The sequence below is a fragment of the Canis aureus genome, chromosome 19 (genome assembly GCF_053574225.1).
Source record: "Canis aureus isolate CA01 chromosome 19, VMU_Caureus_v.1.0, whole genome shotgun sequence".
NCBI classification, from domain to species: Eukaryota; Metazoa; Chordata; class Mammalia; order Carnivora; family Canidae; genus Canis; species Canis aureus.
In genome coordinates, this window is record NC_135629.1 from 17,096,941 (window position 1) to 17,118,404 (window position 21,464).

The 21,464-nt window shown below is 34.5% G+C and overlaps 1 protein-coding gene across 1 annotated transcript in view; it reads right to left on the bottom strand.

Annotated features, from left to right (window-relative positions):
* CNTN6 (contactin 6) overlaps positions 1-21,464 on the bottom strand; it is a 275,835-nt gene that overhangs the window by 143,663 nt on the left and 110,708 nt on the right. The window contains exons 3-4 of the mRNA XM_077858034.1: positions 11,059-11,185; positions 5,222-5,397 (exon numbers count right to left, since the gene is read on the bottom strand). Coding sequence (XP_077714160.1) covers positions 5,222-5,397; positions 11,059-11,185 — 303 coding nt within the window. The remainder of the gene's footprint in view (positions 1-5,221; positions 5,398-11,058; positions 11,186-21,464) is intronic.

Consider the following 21,464-nt stretch of genomic DNA (forward strand, 5'->3'; position numbering starts at 1 on the left):
CAGGAGCTAAGCAAGAAGGGGCTGGTTCTCAGCTGTTGTCTGGTTTCAGCCTGATGGAGTCTAGGGTGTAACTGGTAGACCAGGTGTAGTTGCAGTTATTAAAATCTGAGGATGGGCAGGCTGTCCATTAAATGGAATCCGGACAGGGTTTCAATTTACCATCAGGCTTATATTGTAAAGCTATCTGTCCTGAAGATATGGCTTAATATTTAGGCAATTACTATGCCAATGGCAAATTAAATTAAAAAAGAAGCACACAGGTTTTGTGTGGGCAGTGTTTGGGAAGGATACTATAACATGAAAGGCATGTGCTTTAGAATTTCAACGTTTATACTGAAGTTTCAATTGGTTTTCTAACACTGCTTTTAAGAAGTCCCAATCTCGTAGCATTTCAGCCTTCTAATCTGTATAATAGAAACAAGAATAGTATCCATCTCCTATGGTGGTTACCTGGCTCAAGAAAGTTAGCATATTTCAAAGCACCTGAAAGTCTTGAAAACAAGAAGAAGGAACTAGTATGGAGAAAGTTTTAAAATGTAAATTAGAAGATTTTTCTATGAGTAACTATAGCAGTTTGAAATATGTACATGTTTGGCCAAATTGAGGGATGTGATTAAAAATAGCAAGAAAAATTAGAGCTTTCATTTCACAAATGCTCATAAAGGACCGGGTCTTTGTAATCATTACCTCAGACAATTCATTGTCCTGTGGCTGATGCTATAATTTCCATTGTGTCTATTTCATAACAGAGACTTACTATTGTTTAGAGTTGGCCTGATTTTACCACTAGATATATGACAGAGTTAGAATTGGAACTCAGATCTTTCTGTATCAAAAATCTTAACATTCAAAAAAAAAAAAATCTTAACATTCAACTATCATTGTTATTCAACCTACCAAAAGCTTTTTCTACCAAAATGGGCATTGTTGGAAATCTATGAAGGTGGTGGTGAGGAATTCAAATTAAATTGAAGATACAGGAATGCCTGGGTGGCTCAGTGGTTGAGTGTCTGCCTTTAGCTCAGGACGTGATCCTAGGGTCCTAGAATCGAGTCCCACATCAGGCTCCCCAGAGGGAGCCTGCTTATACCTCTGCCTATGTCTCTCTGCTTCTTTCTCTGTCTCTCATGAGTATATAAATAAAATCTTTTTAAAAAATAAATAAACTGGAGATACAGGATTTGCACTTTAGGAACTTCCCATTTGGCTGGAGACTAGCATTCAGACTCGAATTTCTGTGTGAAAAGAACCTTAATACATAATACTTAACAAGGAAAACTTACTTTTTTTTTCTTTTAATAATTCTGATGAAAAAAATCTAACTGAAATGATGAATTATGATACTATTTTTAAAATAGTAATAAAAGACATGTAACAAAATTTATCATTTTGATCACTTTATAGTGTACAATTTAGTGGAACTGAACACATTCAGATTGTGCAATCATTACTACCTTTCATCTCTAGAACTTTCCATCATCCCAAACTGAAACTCTGTATTAATTAAATGCTAACTCCAGATTCTTTCCTCCACTCAGGCTCTAGCAGTCACTGCTCTGCCATCTGTCTCTATGAATTTGCCTTTCTAGTTACCTCAGATACGTGAAATCATATAATATTTGTCCTTTTGTGTCTGCCTTATTTCATTAGCAGGATTTTTTCAAGGTTCATACATGTCGTATCTGACTTTTATTCCTTTTTTAAAAAAGATTTATTTATTTATTCATGAAACACACAGAGGGAGAGAGGCAGAGACATAGACAGAGGGAGAAGCAGGCTCCCTGTGGGGAGCCCGATGTGGGACTTGATCCCAGGACTCTGGGATCACACCCTGAGCTGATGGCAGACGCTCAACCGCTGAGCCACCCAGGCGTTCCAACTTTTATTCCTTTTATAAAGTTGGATAATACTCTATTCACACACCCCACACATACTCCCACCCCCCCCACTCACACACACTACATTTTATTTATGTTTTGGACATTTGTTTGTTTTCTACCTTTTAACTATTGAGAATAATGCTGCTATGAAGATGGGTATACAAATAATATGTTCAAGTCCTGTCTTAATCTTTGAGGGATACACACAGAAGTGTAATTGTTGTGTTATGTGGTAATTCTGTTAAATTTTTGGGGAACTGCTATATTGTCTTTCACAGTAGCTCTACCATTTTACATTCTAAGCATCAATGCACAAACTTTCCAATTTTTCCACATCCTTGCAAACATTTGTTATTTTCCAGTGTGTGTGTATGTGTGTGTTTTAATAACAGCCATTCTAATGGGTGTGAAGCAGTATCTTTTTATAGTTCTGATTTACATTTTCATAATCATTACTGATGTTGAGTGTGTTTTCTTAGGAAAACTTATTCTTGATGAGGTATGTCCCTTCTACCATTTTCTCTCTTGTTTTTGTCTTTTTCTCTCTTCCCTTTCTCTCTTTCTTTAAGAATAAACATTTCTCAACCTGTCTATAGATTTACATGTGGATACAAATGTGATTTTTTGGATGAAATTTCAGAAAATCTGTTGCAAAATTAGTATCTTATATTCTAAAATGAGATCAGAAGAAAGGATTTGTAAGTCACCAACACTTTTTTGATTCATTCCTAAGATCCTTGTGTAAACCACCTTGAGTAAACCACAGAGAGCTGCACGGCAGTGGGTGGCAAAGCTAAATCTGGCATTTTCACCTTTTTTTAAAGCTATACTTTACTACACAGAATGAATAACTAGCTTAAGTGAGTTCACAGGGTACTTATGAAATACAAGAAATGGAGAGAAATAATGCTAAATTAATAAAATGTGCTGGTTATGTTTAGGGTTGGTTCAAAGGAAGAGAGATAATCACACTCCAGTAAATCTCTGGACTCAGCAGGAAACACTTCAGGCATATGGTACCACTATACGTCCTGGACAGAGAGATGAGATGGTGTGGTTTTTGTTTTTGTTTCTCTAAATTTCAGACTTGGAACCCCAAATCCTTCAAGTTTGCAGAAGAAAGATCAGTTAATGGATATAGGCCATCCTACTTTCTGCATGAATAGTGAAAGAAATGCTTTTAAAGATCAACAGTCATATATCTTCAATCCAAAAAGGAACATTTTATGAAGAGACAGGATAGTCAGGGAAAACAGAAGAACTGATTTCTCCCATTCATTCAAATAAAAGTCTATAATTTCTTCTTAATTTAAATCTTTTCTCTGTCTCTCTCTCTCTTTTTTTTTTTAGCAAACACATTGTAACTTAAAGAGGCTTCTAGTTATTTTTTAAAAAGAATTATTTATTTATTTATTTATTTATTTATTTATTTATTTATTTATTTATTTATGTATTTATTTCAGAGAGCTCGAAAGCACAAATGGGAAGGGCAGAAGGAGACGGAGAAAGAATCTCAAGCAGGCTGTGCCGGGTACAGAGCCCAACATGGGGCTCCATCTCATGATGCTGAGATCATGACCCCAGCCAAAACCAAGAGTCTAATGCTTAATCAACTGTGCCGCCCAGGTTACATGCATTTTTAAAGCAGAATAGGGTAAGAAATAATGTAGAGAATTTAAAAACACATTTTTCTTTAAAAAAAAGAGATGAAGAAAAGGAAATCTACAATTGTAGTAAGTACAGTGCATTAACTTCAGGCATAGGTATTCAGTTGTTGTCAAGAATAGAATCTATAGCTCTATAGAGTAATTGTGCTGTGTGAATTTTCCTTTACCAGAGTGTCAGATTTATCCTACAGATTCTGATCCAAATCACGTGCATCTTCTAGGGTCAATTCCTATCCAACCAGGAGAAATAAATAATTACTGTGGTAGAGTCATTCAAAATCTCTGAAGCAATTATTTCTTTCTACAAGTTTCTGATCAGCATTTTGTTCTCTATTATTTTCCAAATAATGATCTTAAGCAAAATACAGAAATCAAGTATTGTGATTATCTTTATCCAAGTTTTAAAATAGCCTCTACCCTTTGTTCATATTCCACTTCGTTATCTATTTCCACATATATAAAGACATTTGGATACATTTAGCAATGTATGTGTGTACATATGCGTGTGTATATGACCACATATATATATGTGTGTGTGTGTGTGTGTACCCTATATATAATGCTTGTGTGTGTCTGTGTGTATTTATGTATATGTATATGTGACTAAATACACACACACACATATTTAGAAATAAGATCATTCCCAAAATAGCCAACATAAGAGGAACTGTATATGAAGCAAGGGATCTTTGGAACACAATACCTGCAATAAGAAACAGACTCAATTATTAATTCATGTATCTACTGATGACTATAGTAGTTCTGCAAGGTAGGCTCTGGACATATATTTTATTAAAAAATTTCAAAACAATTACTTTTTCAAAGTAACAGATAGAATATACATTTCCATGAGCACCCAAAGATTAGCTACTAACTCTTTTGTCCCCTGATTTATCGTCTGAGGTGGGCAGGGGTGGAGGAGGGGTGAGGGAAGAAGTGTAAGGAGAGAAATTAAAAAAAAAAAAAGAGAGAGAGAGAAATTCAAGGTTTCTTTTCCATCTACATCAACAGATATAATTACTTTCAATCAAAGCTATTCTTGGATCCAATATGAAACATTTCAGTCCCTGGAAACACTACATATAAAGGATATAAGAGGCAATATGTCTATTGTTCATCTGCTAATGTCCTCAAATGTCACCAAGGTAATTACTTGGATGACATTTATGTGATGCAGCTGGACATTGTTACAGTTAATATAAAGCCTGCCTTTGGCAACCACTTTATTTCCACCTACATCAAACTGTGGGTGCATAATCACTTTTCCTGGGAGAACACCCACCTCTCACAAAAGACATCTCTGCCCTCAGCTTTTGCTTTCTGTGTTCTACACACTAATATATATTGCAAAAGAAGAAGAAAAAAAGAAAAAAAAGTTATATGCCATATATCTTTTTCTTAATATTTATATCTGGAACTTTTAGAGATGTTTCTAAACATAATTTATAAAATATAATAACACTGATATTTTCTTTTTTTAAAAGAGGATTTTAACTATCCCCAAAAGTATGAATTCATAAAATGCACAATTAAAACCTTTTACCTCTGTAAATTAATCACTCTCAAAGAACAGATGATTGACAAATCCAGATTTTTTTCCTAATATGAATACAAAAAAATATATTGTATTAAAAAAAAAACACACAGAGATTAGATTCTTCCCCACAAACTCACATGCAAATTGGAGCTTTGCCTTCCGACTCAGAATCGTCCCTAGTGTGTTGGTGGCCAGGCACTGGTATATGCCAATATCTTGATCTGTACGGGGGCTACTGATGGCCAAATTGCCTCCATCCAACCTGTAGTGATAACTCATGATAAAATCAATATCTGTGCCATTTTGCTTCCACCTTCAAGGAAAAAAAAATCAAATTATGTTATAATATACAGAGGTAATCACTCCTACTAGTCTTAAACGACATGCAATTGTAACTGCTAGGACCATTTACACATGTAAGCATATATGTATATATTTATTTCTTTGCTAGGACCATTTAAAACAACAGCAACAAACAACAAACATGGTTACATATGGAGAAAATCCTCTATTTTCATCAAAGATGATTGTCTTCAGGAGCTCAGTGTTATTAATAACTAGGTTATTTGAAAGATCATCCACTCTTTATGAATCACAAACATTCACCCATATGTGTACAAAGAAGCAACATACGTTTTGACATGGGAAGTGAAACTGAGACATTCAGTCAATGACACTGGCCATTCTATTCCTTCAGAGACATTTCAAATAACATATACCACACCTGAACTCCCACAACCGATACTAAAAATTTAGATTTTGAAAATGACTTAGAGATAGAAATCCAAAAAACGTTTATTACAACTGGCATAAAGAAAGTCAGCAAAGATTTTATAATGCCAATTTGAGGCTGATAACAAAACAATAACAATCTGACTACTTTAGAACATGATTGTCTCTGTTGATCTCTTACTTGGAAAATTAATTACTCCAAATATATTTCACCAGTACTTAGAAATGCCAACCTAAAATTATACTTTTACAAAACAAATGCAATTTGGGAAGTTTTTATTTTAGGCAGCAAAAGTTCTCTTGGCTTACCTATTAGTCAACAATTCTTTAGTACATGAATGAAGTAGCAGAAGGCCCTTACAGGTATATTTATTTTCAAAGAACTGTAAGATGTCTTAGAAAATTCCATTTGGTCATTTTAAGATGAATGAATACCACTAATTATTTCTAAATAAACCCACCTTCCCCTTCTTTCTCCCCCTAACTTTTAGAAAAAACAAATGAATGGCTTTTTCCTATGGAACATAGCTAATTTCCAAACCATGTATTTTCAGAATCTATGCCAGGTTTGCTGTGATTTTCCCTTTCATGTTAAGATCATATTAAAAATATTTTGATGAGGGTGACTAACTATAAGAAAGAAATTTTCTTTCTTACATACATTTTACAGTATTGTTCCATATGTCATTCCATGACTTCTTTAGGAACATCTTGAAAAATCCGATGTAGAGAATATGTCAAATGTCTACCATAGTCAAAAAGAAATACAAACTTGGGTAATCCTCCAGTCTATTAAAGATGAGAAGTGATTGACCAATATCAAATCAATCAGACGTTTTCCATCAACTTTAAAATTATTTAGCCAATTCTAATGTATCTCAATTTCCTTTTAATAAAAAGTTGAGAGACAATAGCCAAAACCAATGTATTTCATTTACCTGAACTTTGTCAAAATTTTTTTTCTAGAGAATTTTGTACGGTTTTTTGCTTTCAATGTTAGGAGAAAAAAATATATAGAAACATTTTTTTTCTTTAGGCCTATCCCAAGACTCCTCTATTCTCCTCACCAGCTGCATAATACTGTCTTTCACAATTTGCTTACAGGGCATGATCTTTGTACCTCCATGTTTCCTTTCATTTTCAAAGCAAAGGATATACCACACTTAGTTTGCCAGCTCTCTTTAATTTTGGAATCAATTGCTGAAATAACTGCTGTCATCGTTACATGCTCCTAATTAAGCTTGGTAATTGTTTTTCAACACAAATTCGAAGTTGTTGGCTTAGCTGCAGCAAATGAATTTTTCACAGTATCCCCATAATCGTTCTAATCACTATGGTACAATGATTATTAAACTGTGCATATAGATCAGGGGTTCAGCTCCTGGTGTGGGCTTTGTCCTAATTAATATGTTTAAATCAATGGAGAAATAGTATTAATGAATTCAAGTGATGGTCATAAATACATTACTGATAGGATTGCATACCCAGGAGAATTTTCCTACAATGCAAAGTAGGGAATGTGCTTTAAATGATTATTTTCAGCATCTGAATTAATATCATATTCATTCCAGGAAACATAATGAATTTGAACTAAAATATTGACCTTTTTCTGGAGAACATCCTTCAATATTAAGTAGGTAAGCCCAGTGTGAAGAATACAATGGCTGGGGGCCATGTTTGTTGTCCTTAGATAATATGCATGTCTGTGTCTCAGAACTGGGGCTCGTTATAGAATTATATTTGTTTTTTTCTTTTTTTTAGAATTATATTTGAGTGCCTGTTAAAAGGGCTTATTTAAGGGCTTATTTCTGAGTCCATTCCTAGACTTTGGAAGAGAACTCCAAAACCTAAATTTGTAACAATCTTCTGGATGATTTTAATGTGCACTAAATTTGACACCATTGACGTTGTGGGAAGAGTTTTTGACCTAACTTTGACATTCCTTTCTTGTGTATCCCTGGATAAGTCATCTAATTTCTTCAGGAATCATATCCATCAATTACAAAATTTGCACAATAATATACATCCTGCTTTATCCCATGGGCTTGTTAATAATATAAAGTGAGAAAATAAACAAAGAGAATAGAAGGGCAGAGTGACCACTGCTATGAGTTTTACAGACACCTAGACCTTCTCAGACTTGAGAATGTCTTCATGAGGGACGCCTGGGTGGCTTAGTGGTTAAGTGTCTGCCTTTAGCTCAGGGTGTGATCCCGTGGTCTGGGATTGAGTCCCACATCGGGCTCCTTGCAGGGAGCCTGCTTCTCCCTCTGCCTATATCTTTGCCTTTCTCTCTCTGTGTGTCTCAAATAAATAAATAAATAAATAAATAAATAAATAAATAAAATCTTAAAAAAAAAAAAAAGAATGTCTTTATGACTTGAGTAGAGCTGACCAAACTAGAGGAAAGAACTTCCTGTGGTGATCAGGTGAAGAGCAGATCCATCGGATATCCCTTACAATATTCAAAGACCTTCTTCTGATAGAGTGTATCCTGCATAGAAACCATTTATGTGCGTGTTGCTTCATTTTCCCAAAAATAAATATTCTGAGCTGGAAATAAGTTCATTGCTATCTGATTATCTTAGACTTTTAAGTATAAGCAATCCTACCCAAGTACAAACTTTGGGTAACCCATTTTCTTTCCCTTTGCGAAGCTTCCTCTTTAATTCTCATGTGTTACCTGGTGCTTAAAAAATTAAGAGTGATCCTTTCCATGAGAAAGATTTGTTCAGACTTGCCTCATATTTCTGTATTTTCACACTTGCGCTAAAATCCTGTTTGCGAATGTGTTCACTCCACTGGAAGTGACTGGAAGACAAGTTGCTTTTAAACTATTTCCAAAGTTATGCTTTAGATGTTGCTTATTTTCCCCCATGAGATTTCTTTTCCTAAAGACAAATTACTAAAAGAAGGAAAACATGTCTTAACATCAACCACACCCTCACTTTATGGATAAGGAAGTTGATGCCAGGAGAGAGAAATGATTATTCCAAGGTCACAGGTAAATATCATTGTTATGACCAGAAATGGTAACTTTTCATTCTAACCAAGGGCTCTTTCATATGACTTCACAGTGCATTCAAATAATGTCAGAATGTCTGTCATAAAGATTTTCCCTCTACTACTACTACTACACACACACACATAATCTAAAGTCATGAATGAGTCTTTTTAATAAAATTTAAGTTAGAAAGGGTCATATTAAACTAAAATTTCACATTTTGTTTCTGATGTGCATTATCTGAAATATCTCTGCCCTTTGCTTTATTATCATGGAAATTGGGTCTGAGTCTGACATTTAAGCATTAAAAACAGTTCTTTTTTTTTTTTTTTCACCCTCTTTCCAAAGCCTCTTGCCTATGAGTATTTTATGTTTTACTATTAGAGATGAGCTAAACCAGGTTAAGGGGATTGAAAATAAGAAGCTAAATTACCTGTCTTTAGCCTACTAATGTACAAGTTTCTTAGAAACAGAAAACTTTAACAATAGTGAAATTTGTAGTCTCTTCATTCAGAATATGTCTTCATAAGTAAAATCTAATGAGCAAATTTGTCATAAGAACCATTATTTTATATCTTTCTGCCTGTTACAAGCCAACAGACACTTTTATATAACTATATGACTGATGGACTGATGATTTGTTTTATCTATACTTAACAAATATTTCTTATTTTATAGGAATTCATAGATATTTTTTCCTCTTTTCTGATAAACCCTACCAATGGTGATGACCAATCAAATTAGCTCTTAAAAATAAGATTTCCACTTTAAGTATCACGTAATTGTGAAAAATGTATTAATCAGATTTTTACATATTTAACCATATGTTAAATTTTATAAGACCAACTATTGTTTAAGGAAAACAAACATACAAACTCTGAATTGAGAGAACCAATTTATAAAGTATATGATATTTACCTAACAGATGGGTTATATTGATTTGGGCATGTAAAAGATAGGGAACCTTTAGTAAGTAATGAGAAGATATAGCTTTTAGTTCATTATAAAACATGTTGACGTAATCTCAACAAAATATAAGGTGAGAGTTGTCTTAAATTTGTGCATTTATTAAAATAATCTAGACAATTTTAAGATCAAAGTAATTATACATATAAATATGATTTTTCGAATGCACCATAAAATGTAGGCAAAACCAGTTTATTTTTCCAAAATGAACTGAAATTGTTATTTCCCACATGTGCTGATTCAATTTCACTGCTAAAACTTACAACTTAAAAAAAAAATGCTTTTAAAACACAAAGCTAAAATAGTCATTTTAATATTTGTTATCTTTTCTTATATTCACATTGCATATGTAGTTCTTATGAAAAAATATCCTTATTTATAGAATCATTGTATATACTTGTATATATTTTTAAATTTGTGAATCCCACTCACAATGTGGATCAAATTCTGCCTCTTTTTTTAAGAGAGAGTACATGTGAACATGTGGGTGAATGCTCTGGGGTAGGGGAGGGGGAGAGAAGGAGGGAGAGAGAATTAAGCAGACCCAGACTTAGTGGGGAGGCTCATGCAGGGCTCCATCTCATGACCCTGAGATCATGACCTGAGCAAATCAAGAGTCTAACACTTAACCAACTAAGCCACCCAGGCCCCCCTCTACCTTTATTGTAACCTCGTTAAAACAAACCATTACTGACTCTTCTTTCCTATTAATCTACAGGTAATATGTGAGAAACAAGTACACATTTTTTTCCTATTTGCCCAGAAAAAAAATTATTTTTCTGCGTTAGAGGGTACATATCTGTCTTCAACATGTATTTCTAAAATCAGTGCTTTTTGGGTGATAGGATATGCCAGTGAAGTCATAGAAATTGATCTGATAAAATTAAAGTCTGCACCTTTTTTAAAATTGTTTAAGGGAATATTTCCACGGTCATTGTATATGGGGCAACTGAACCTGTAGCCTCAAATTGGAGAAAGGGGGTACAAGCAGCTTCTACTTTAGAGTCTTTCAAATTGAAGAAACAAGTCTTTTCCTTTTCTTGCTTTTCCTGTCCTTTCTTTCTCTTTCTTTCTTGCTTTCTTCCTATCTTCCTATGCCTCTTTCTGCCTATCTTTCTATTTTTTTTCCTTCCCTCTCGTCTTCCATCCTTCCTTTCCTTTTCTTTTCTCCTTTTTCCTTTCCTTTCCTTTATTGTATGTATGTTTTACATCCAAGAGAAAGAAAAAAAAAAAAAAAAAACAACAATGTGGTGCCCAGAAGTAGGACTTTACCTATAATGGGGTGAAGGGTAACCAGTGGCAGCACAATTCAGTATGATTTCAGATTTTGGTAAGTCCAAAGGAAAAATAACATCTTGTGGTTCCTCGGTAAAAATAGGACGGCTTAAAAGACCAGCACCTGAAAACAGAAGAGAAACACCATGTGAAAACATTTGACCCTGGTTTGGATGTAACTCTGTATTAGATACCAAGTCAATATACGTTTTTAAACTTTTATTTTGAAATGATCTTAAATACATAGAAAGTCTTGCAAGAATAGTAAAAGAGTATATTTTCTGAACCATTTAGAATGATTTTTCAAACCAATGCTACATCATCCCAAAACCTTTTACATTTTCTAAAAGGGACATTTTTGTACATAAGCACAATAAAGCCTTCAAGATCAAACAAACAAACAAAAAACCTCAAAACATTGACCAAGTACTAGTACCCAGTCCTCAGGCCCCCTTTCAATGTTTTCCTAATAAAATCTTTTATAACAAAAGGTTACAGTTGAGAGTCACAGACTTCATTTAATTATATCTTTTTAGTCTCCTTCAGCGTGGAACAGTTCCCTACTCTTTCCTTGATTTTTCTTTGACACCACTGAAGATTACAAGGCTGCAATTTGGTAAAGTTGCACTCAATTTGGGCTTCTCTGAGCAGTCAGCTCCTAAGGACAGGGTAGTAGCCCTGGCAGGAGCTGTATGTTGAGGTTATAAGGTCTCTAAGGACTTTAAAAAGACAATTATAAAACCAGTGAAAATTGGCTCTTATTTTTTAAAAATTATCACCTTGAAGAAGACTCCTTTTCCACCAGCCAGAGTATACTGATCACATTGTCTTACCTTCAGTCCCTTCATTCCCCAACCTAGCTGCGTGCACCTGAGTGTCTGTTATTTCAGTGTGATTAGATTCAGGGATTCTTGTGTGCTTTAAACTGTCCTATCATGTGGTACAGGATGTCTATTTGCCCCAAAACTGCTAAAGTTAACTTTGGTCCCTGATTAAGGTACTGCCTACCAGGCTTCTCCACTACAAAGTTATTTTTTTCCCTTTTTTTTTTTTTTTTTTTTTTTAGGATTTTATCCCAAGATCCTGAGATCATGACCTAAAATTAAGGCAAATGCTTAACAGACTGAGCTACCTAGGTACCCACTTTTTTTCCTCTTTGTAATTAGTAAATATTTTAGGTTTAGGGATTTTGAGACAATGCAAATATACTGTTCTTCATTGAACATTTAAGTATTTTATTAGCATATTATATCAGAATGGCCTGTTGTATCAGTGTGAATCCATGATTTCTTATTTTATTAAACAAGTTATGATCCGTTAATATTATTTGGATGACCAAAATGTCAATGATTTGGCCAGCAGGAGCCCTTTTAATGTTGTTTGTCTTTTCGACATGTGCCTATTATTCTTTGAACTCTTCTTTACTTTCTGGTGTGATAAAGTGTTCCAGAATTATCTTGTGTTTCTCCTACTCTGGCCATGGAAGTAGTCTTCCCCACTGCCATGCCCTGATAAACACTTGGATCCTTTTATTAGAGAATGGTATTTAGAAACCTTGATCTGGATGCTAAGTATATTCAATGTTACTAAGGTGTTCTTGTTCTGAGGTCTTCTCATTCACCATGTGTGTATATGCATAGACATATTTATGCTTTTGTTGTGTTCCTCTGTATATAATTTCTAATTACTGCCACTACCTTCTCTTTATAAAGGTCCTCTTCACACAGGTTCTGACATGTGCTCCCAAGTTTACTCCCACACCTGCCTTGAAGCCAGTTAATTGGGCTATCCCTTTCCTTCTCACTCAGGTTCTAACCTTGTGCAGCACTCCCTCCTTTGTGGATTCCTTCATTTCACATCCTTCAGATATAACACCTCACAATGGAACACATCTTTCCTATGGAAATTGTCCTCATTCTGCTTGGTTCCAACACTAGAATCCAGGTTTCCACTTTTATCACCCTTCCCTGACAATGGAACCTTCCTGGGTCTTCTCAGACTCTGATATCCTGGGCCAGACTTCTGCACTATAGGCGTCCTTACCACCTTTCTAGAGCTCTGCCCCTTCACCACTGAGCCACCATTGCCCTACCCTTTGCCCTGCATGGATACCTCTCTCATCCCTCTCAGGCTCTACTACCTCATGTGTGGCTGCTGTAACTCTCATCCTCCACATTCATGTTGATATATATCTTACTTAGCTCTCTTCATGGCATTTGGACTGAATTATTAAGAAAAAAAGGGAAAGGGAAGAGGAGGATGAAGAGTTCAAATCTTATATTTAAGGTGAAATACTGTTTTGTTGTTGTTTTTTAAATTGAAATGAACAATATAAAGCATAAAGATCATCATATTAAGACTTAATTTAAGGACAATCAGTCCAGAACTCTTATAGTTATACCTGAGAGACATGTAAGAGCATGGTCAGCTCCATCTACCATAGTTAGACACATCAGAGTTGGTAGGTATTTGGTAGACCATTCATGCCAGACTTTTGGTATGGAAAGACAATAGAGTTAGTAGTTAAGAGTATGTGTCCCTATAGGGTGCCTCGGTGGTTCAGTTGGTTAACTGACTCTTGATTTCAGCTCAGGTCATGATGTCAGGGTTCTGGGATTGAGCCCTGCATCAGGCTCCACACTCAGCAGGGAATCTGCTTGAGGATTCTTTCTCCCTCTCCCTTTGTCCCTTCCTCTTCTCTCTTTCTCTCTCTCAAAAAGTAAATAAATCTTAAAAAAAAAAAAAGAGAAAAAAAAGAGTATGTGCTGCTGAATCAAATTGACCTCAGTGGGTTTGAACAATTTTCAGTATCTTTATTGGTAAAACAGACATATGTATATCAAATGGTTGTTTTTTTATTTAATGATATACTGCTTATAAAATGTGTCATATTGTTCCTGGTACATGTAAATGTGTAATCACCATATCATGACAATCACCACCACCATTGTCATCATCACCATTATTATAGACAAGGAAACTGAAACCTAGGAAGTTGAATGATCCTTTTTCCAAATTCACCCCCTGCTTTAAGAGACAGCAAGAAGTAAAACTTGGGTATCCTGATTCCGTCTTCATTGTTTTAATTATCCACTCAGATCTACTTCTTTCCTATTAGTCTTCTAAAATATCTGCATCCATGTAAAATAAATTATTTTGTTAACTTTATTTTCAACTATAATATCAATATACTCCACTAATAACCTAGAAGTGGAGACACAGATTTTAATTCTAGGCTAGTCAGTTACTAGCTACATAATGATGGACAATTTATTTAACTCTCAACTGTAAAATAGCAATATTTAGTCTTATATGTTGTTGTAAAAGCTAATTGAGAAAGAGTGGACTGAAGATATAATACACTCTTTTTATTCCAACCCCCAATGAAATGTGCAAGAAATTACAAATGCAAATAAACAAGTAAGCAACAAAAACGAACAAAGTCTGCACAAGAGAAAGGACAAACCCCAATGCCCTTGACATTAAACAAATCAAAACAAAGAAGCAAACAACAACAAAAAGAACAGTGTAGTAAGAAGAGTCTGCCCTGCTCCGAGAAGTGACTCTTTAATTTCATCCTCACCTCTTGTGAGATTTACTGGTAAAATGACAAAATACTGAGAACTCTCATAACAACCTCCAGTTCTGGAGTTAAGCACATTTGTATATATGTAACGTATTTTAATCTTTCTTGTACTCTAGCTGAAGAGGACTTACAGGAGTTTATGGTGAGCAGAGAGTAAAGCAGGGAAGTGTGAATCAGTAAAGCTGACTGTGTTTCATAGACTAATAGTTTCATGCCTATATACTCTCTTGGTAAAACCTCTAGGGTCCAACTAATAAACAATATGTTTCCCCAGTGAGGTATACCTATGACTCCTCCACCAATAATGCTGCTATACACCACTTAAAAATAAACAAACAAATAATTTTTTTAAAAACCTTAAAATAGAGAGAAGTACCCAAATATTCTAATAAAGACTGAACTTCCCTCTATCCCATCATTCCCTCAAGTTCCAAAATGTGGGTACTTGTGAGGTATGCAGCTTCCAAACTGGAGCTAAGAGGAAGAAAAAAAAAGGTCCCTGCTATGATAAGACAAAAGTTAAGAAATATACCTCCCTATAAAGGAATATATAAATTGTCTGTACATATTTCCTCAAGTATAAGCAAATGAAAAGAAATGGAAGAGTAACTATGCAAATATATTGCAACAATAAAATTGAAAAACATAGCATGCCAAAGATAGACAGAATATCAATCTAGGAAATTTCTCAAAATCATTTCATGCTGCAGAGTAAGAACATAAATTCAGAAAAAGCTAACATAACTCAATGGCAATGAAAAAACAAATAAACAATAGAATCAGCTAAATCCAGGGGCTGTAAATTTAAGGATACATGTTGCAAACCAAACAGCATCAGTAAAGAACTGATCAATCAATTAGAATAGGTAAGAAACAAAACAGATATCTCCTGAAGTCAGATTACTGACATACAGGGACATTTTGAAGTAATTTAAATTAATGAAGTTGAAAAAACACAGATAAAAAGCAACTGAAAAATAGGCAATGAACAGGAAAAATAAAGACGAACAAACAAAATCTTTGATGTCATTGAGATAGACTCATCTATCTCAGTGACATCAAGTTTACTCATTTGATAAAACAAACATATCAGCAGCAGATATCATGAAGAAAATTTCCCATATTTTAAAGAGTACACCGTCTCCGAGGGACATTTAAGAGAAAGTACTTAATAGCAAGGCATGTGTTAGTTAAGTGATCTTCAAAGTTAAAGAAAAGCTTAACAAGGCCAGGCTGAAACAGAATATCATCTAAAAGAGTGAAAAAAAATGTTAACTTAATCTCAGATTTTAAAATGATAGCCTTCTATAGCAGAAGACAGTGGGAAAGAAAGTCTACAATATTCTGAATAAAAGGATACACGTCTATTATCACCCACCAAGTTATCTTCCAAGTATAATTGTATTCAACATTCTTTAACAATAAAAAGAAAAACCACCTTAAGGGGAATATAACATAAATGACCATTCTTAAAGAAATAACAATGAAATCCATCCAATTAAAAATGAGCCAATATATATAAATCTCAAGAAAGAAGGAGGAATAGAAGGCATGTTGAAAATATAAATATAAAACTAATACTTAATATCCATGTTATTTTTAGTTATAGAGCAGAATATGAAAGCTATAAACTTGGATAATGTAAAAATAACAATATAAATTGAAAAATGAAGGGTCATAAGGAAATAAAGATAGAAATGTGTAAATGCTGGGGTACCTGGGTGACTCAGTTCATTAAGCATCTGACTCTTGATTTCAGCTCAGGTCATGATCTCAGGGGTTGAACCCTAAGTTAGGTTCCTTGCTCAGCAGGGAGTCTGCTTGAGATCCTCTGCTCCTTCTGCTCCCTTCCTTACACACTTTCTCTCTTTCTAAAATAAACAACAGGCTCCTCACCCCACAGGGAGTCTGCTTGAGATTCTCTCTCTTCCTCTGACCTCCCCTTTGCCCCCTCTCTTTCTTTCTAAAATAAAAAAAAAAAAAAAAATTCTTAAAAAAAAAAAAAAACACATGTAAGTGCTAATACCATCTTTTATGGCAAAAAGTCAATTGATAAAAATACATATAATATATGTATATACAATTTTTAAAAGCATAAGCACTCTAACCTTTTATTATTATTTAGTGCATCTTAGAGAAATCTTTCAGAAAAATAAATACAAATATATATATCTCTGTTGACTCAATTTATTAGAGGTTCAAAATTCATTTTTATTCAGCCTTATTTTTACTTTTGTTAAACCAAACTAAAATTTAATCCTCATGTTAAAAGTAGTACTTATGATATGATCCCATTTTTATAAAAGTATTTTTCTATGCATTTATTAATCTACATTCTCTTCATTTATATGCATAGAAAGATAGCTAACCAAATTTTAATAATTTTTATTTTGGGGGAGAGTTTTATTTGGGATAAAGTTTTTCATTTTAATTGCATAATTTTTCACAGTTTGAATATTTAAATTAAACATAGAATATACTAAAGAAAATACAGTTGACTTGGACAACATCGTTTTGAATTGCACAGTCCACCTATATGTGGATTATTTATAGTACAGTATTGTAAATGTATTTTTTACTTATGATTTTTCTTAATAACATTTTATTTTCCCTAGCTCAGTTTATTGTAAGAATACAGTATATAACACATATAACATACAAAATATGTGTTAATTAACTATTTATGTTATCAGTAAGTCTTCTGGGCAACGGTAGACTATTCCTAGTTAAGTTTGGGGGAGTCAAAGTTATACATGAATTTTCAAGTGCATAGGAGGTTGGCAACCCTAACACCCATATCATTCAAAGATTAACAGTAACAGATTTTTTTTAAAGGATTTTATTTATTTATTCATGAGAGACACATAGAGTCAGAGACATAGGCAGAGGGAGAAGACGGCTCCCAGTAGGGAGCTTGTTGCAGGACTTGAGGGATAATGACTTAAGCCAAAGGCAGATACTCAATCACTGAGCCACCAGGTGCCCCCAGATTTTCTTTTTAAGTGAAGGAAAGAAACTGAAAACAAATAAGTTGAGGTGGTAATCTAATTTTTGATGGTAGAATATGAATGATTTTCTGTTCTTTTTGTAGAAATTTCCAACCACTCTTCCTGTTCCCCAAAAAAGAAACCTGTCTGAAATATTGCATCTTAACCACCCAGCATAGTGTCATACACAAAAGAGGCAAACAAAAAAATGTTAGTTTATCTACCTTCCTTCACCTTCACTCAGACAAAAGAGCTCTTCAAATTTCATATAATCCAAATTTGGAATATAACTTGACTTAATAATACCTTATATTTGGAAGAATGATTTGTGGTTTTCAAAGGACCTTTATACTCACCAATTAAATTAAACCCTGTGGCACCTTTTTTGAGACATACTTTCATTCCCATTTGGTAGTCTAAGAATTTATAACTAATAGAACAAGGCATTTTCTAACAAATTGTGGTTTATTTTGGAAGACATAAAAACTTGTCTTAGTGAATTATAGTCAGTATCTTATTTATTCATTTTTATTTGTTATTATCAATATTTGAAGAGCTTGAGTTCATATCAGTGAAAAGTCTAGCTTGTCAACTAATCGGTCTCTTTCAGTAAATTTTGAGGGTTTTTAAAGGCTATACTGGAATGATTACATAATAGCACACTTTTGTTGCTTTGTTTATACTGTCAGAAAGCAAAGAGAGCATCAGTTTTTTGTATAAGAACAGCTAAAACTGTGACAACATATATCAAAACCAAGAAATCAAAATGTTTTTTCAAGTACTTTAAGAAGATACTGGAAGTTAGGAAGAGTGCTGACAACAAGAAATTAAATAATTGTATTGATAATATCTACTATTATAAAATCACCTATGATCGTAAAGCTACTCTATAAAACTGTTTTACTTGACAGTAAAGCAAGAACTCTGTAATAAAGGTACACTGAAAAATAAATGCTTTTAAATGGAAATTAAAAGAAAAACATACAGTTATTGAAAATTAATGTGGAATTCTGTCCCATTTTTCTTCCTCTTCATTTTACATGGAATTAAAAATATATAATATTTATAATATTTATATATAAAAAACATATATCTTATTATCTGACTAATACTGGATTAAGCCTACCATTGTCATCTCCCTGAATATTGAGAACATTTGTATCTCAGGCGGTCACATTTTAGCATTTGTGAACAGTTCCACAAAACTCTTCATGGAATATCAGCATTTATTTATTTATTTATTTATTTATTTATTTATTTATTTATTTATGAAAGACACAGAGAGAGAGGCAGAGATACAGGCAGAGGGAAAAGCAGGCTCCATGCAGGGAGCCTGATGTGGGACTCAGTCCCAGGACTCCAGGATCACACCCTGAGCCAAAGGGAGGTGGGGGATGCTCAACCGCTGAGCCACCCAGGCATCCTGGAAAATCAGCTCTTAACCCATTTTAAGAATCATGTGATTTTCCCTTACAGAATAAAGTAAAAAAAAAAAAAAATAGAAATTTTTATAGCAAAAAGTCTCGTTTGATTTACTTTACTTTTCTGGCGATGGTTGACTAGACCTAAGGTGGATATGACCTTCTGGGCTGCTATTCCTTCTCTGGGAACAGGCAAATAATATTAAGATATGGTTGTCACTGATTTTTAGTTGAATAGAGATGAGGAAATCAGGAGTATTAGAGCAATTAATTTTCCATAAAACTCATAAAGAATTAGAGAATGCTAGTCTATATAAAGACTGAGGCAGACAGGAAGACAAGCAGTAGAATGATGGAGAGAAAGAATAACTGAATAAAGAGTGACTTTATTCTCTGAGCTTGTTGATCTTTGGTCCTAATTTTCAGTGAGATCTGCTCTGGGTTCTGTGAGCCATCAACTCTACTATTTCTGTTTCTTGCAAAGAGACTTTAGAAAGACAAATTCAAAACAATAAACAACAGAGTGAAGCCAGTGTTATGCTGGTTATGTTCTTTTTCTAGAACTATGAAAGCACAGACAACCTAGGCAGTCAACCATTTGTTTTCAGGAGAAGTTATTAGGGGCAAATTCAAGCACATGAGAAGGTTCATATCTAAAAGAGCACAGAGCCGAAAAATGTTTAACCATGGTTTTACTTAAATCTCATTGTTTGGGCTTGGGCAAATTTCACGTTTCACAGAAGGGTAAGACTAGTTATCTCCAAGGTCACATCCAGATAGAAAGTTCCTGGGATCTTTGTGTCATAGCTCTTTCCTTTCCATAGTAGTTCCCTACTTAAGCTCCTGGCACTCTTTTTACTGCAGAAATTCAAGTTCTAAAATGATTTTTGGGGTACCTGAGTGGCTCATCAGTTAAGAGCCTGACTGAATTTTGGCTCAGGTCATGATCTCAAGGTTGCGAGTTTGAGCTGCTCAATGGGACTGCATGAGATTCCCTCACTCTCCCTTTGTTCCTCTCTCCTGCTTGTACATGGGTGGCCCCCCTTCTCCCTCTCTCTCTCAAATAAATAAAATCTTTTAAAAAAATTGTTTTCCAATTCACTAAAATTAGAACAACATAAGAAATAAATAAAATGACTTCACTTGGTTTTACCAAAGAAGAAACTAAAACCAGGGTTTGTAACCAATGTGATTACACAGGGCTCATTTCTTAAGAGGGCCCTGCATTTCTGGTTTAATGTTTGGAAGCACTGCCTTAACACTCTTAATACCATTAGGTAGAAATTTGAGTTTTGTAAGTGAAGTCTGATGAATCTGGTAAGCACTGAGGGTTTGGCACCTTGTCTAACACTTGGTGCCTCCTCCTGCCACCACCAGGACTGTCTCCCCAGGACCCTGCAATTTCATATTGCATTGTGCCCTACAAATTTTGCAGCTGGTCCTGACTAAAGCTTACAGAAATTAAATGATTTGCTCAAGGTCACACTGCTAGTGAAATTCCAGAGCTAGTATTCAAATCCAGGTTTGACCCAAAGTCCAGGGTTGCACATACTACAGTATAACCACTGGAGTTCTGCATACTCTCAGGACTAAAAGAGGCTCTATTCTCTTGGCTTTGTTTTCTTTCTATTACTAAGCCTCTTTGTTTCCAAACCAAGCTCTTAGGCCTGTTTTATCTAACTTAGACTATGGTCAATTATGTCTTCTCAGGAATTCAGGTTCAGAGGGGGAAAAGCATTAAGGATTGCTCAGAAATTTGTTATTCTTCAAAATAAAGGAAAAAAAGAAAGGTGGTTTTATAGCAAAAAATACGTATTATTCATTCTTGCAGATGTTCATTTTCATGAGTCTGGGGCTCATAGTTTTTGGCTGTCCAGTAAATAGTTAGATAGATACACTGTTGGGGCTATATAGTGAGGGCTGAGTTGGAGAAACTGGTTTTTGGAAACACTAGCCTTTAAATTCTAAAGGAAAGAGAAGTTTGTTCTAGGAATTTTTTTTTTTTTAAGATTTTATTTATTTATTTGAGAGAGATGAAGCATGAGCAGGGGAAGGACAGAGGGAGAAGCCAACTTCACCCTGAAGAAGGAGCCCAATGTAGGGCCTGATTTAGGACCCTAGGATTGTGACCTGAGTCAAAGGCAGATCCTAAACAGACTGGGCCACCCAGGTGCCCTGTTCTAGCAACAGTAATAAATGATAGCAATCATTTTACAAATATATTTTAAATTATTTCAAGAGTTTATCTTCCCATGTTCAGTGCAGCATTATTTTCAATAGCCAAGACAGAAACAACCTAAGTGTCCATCAGTGAATGAATGGATAAAAAAAATGGTATGTACAGGGCAGCCTGGGTGGCTCAGTGGTTTAGTGCTGCCTTCAGCCCAGGGCCTGATCCTGGAGACCCAG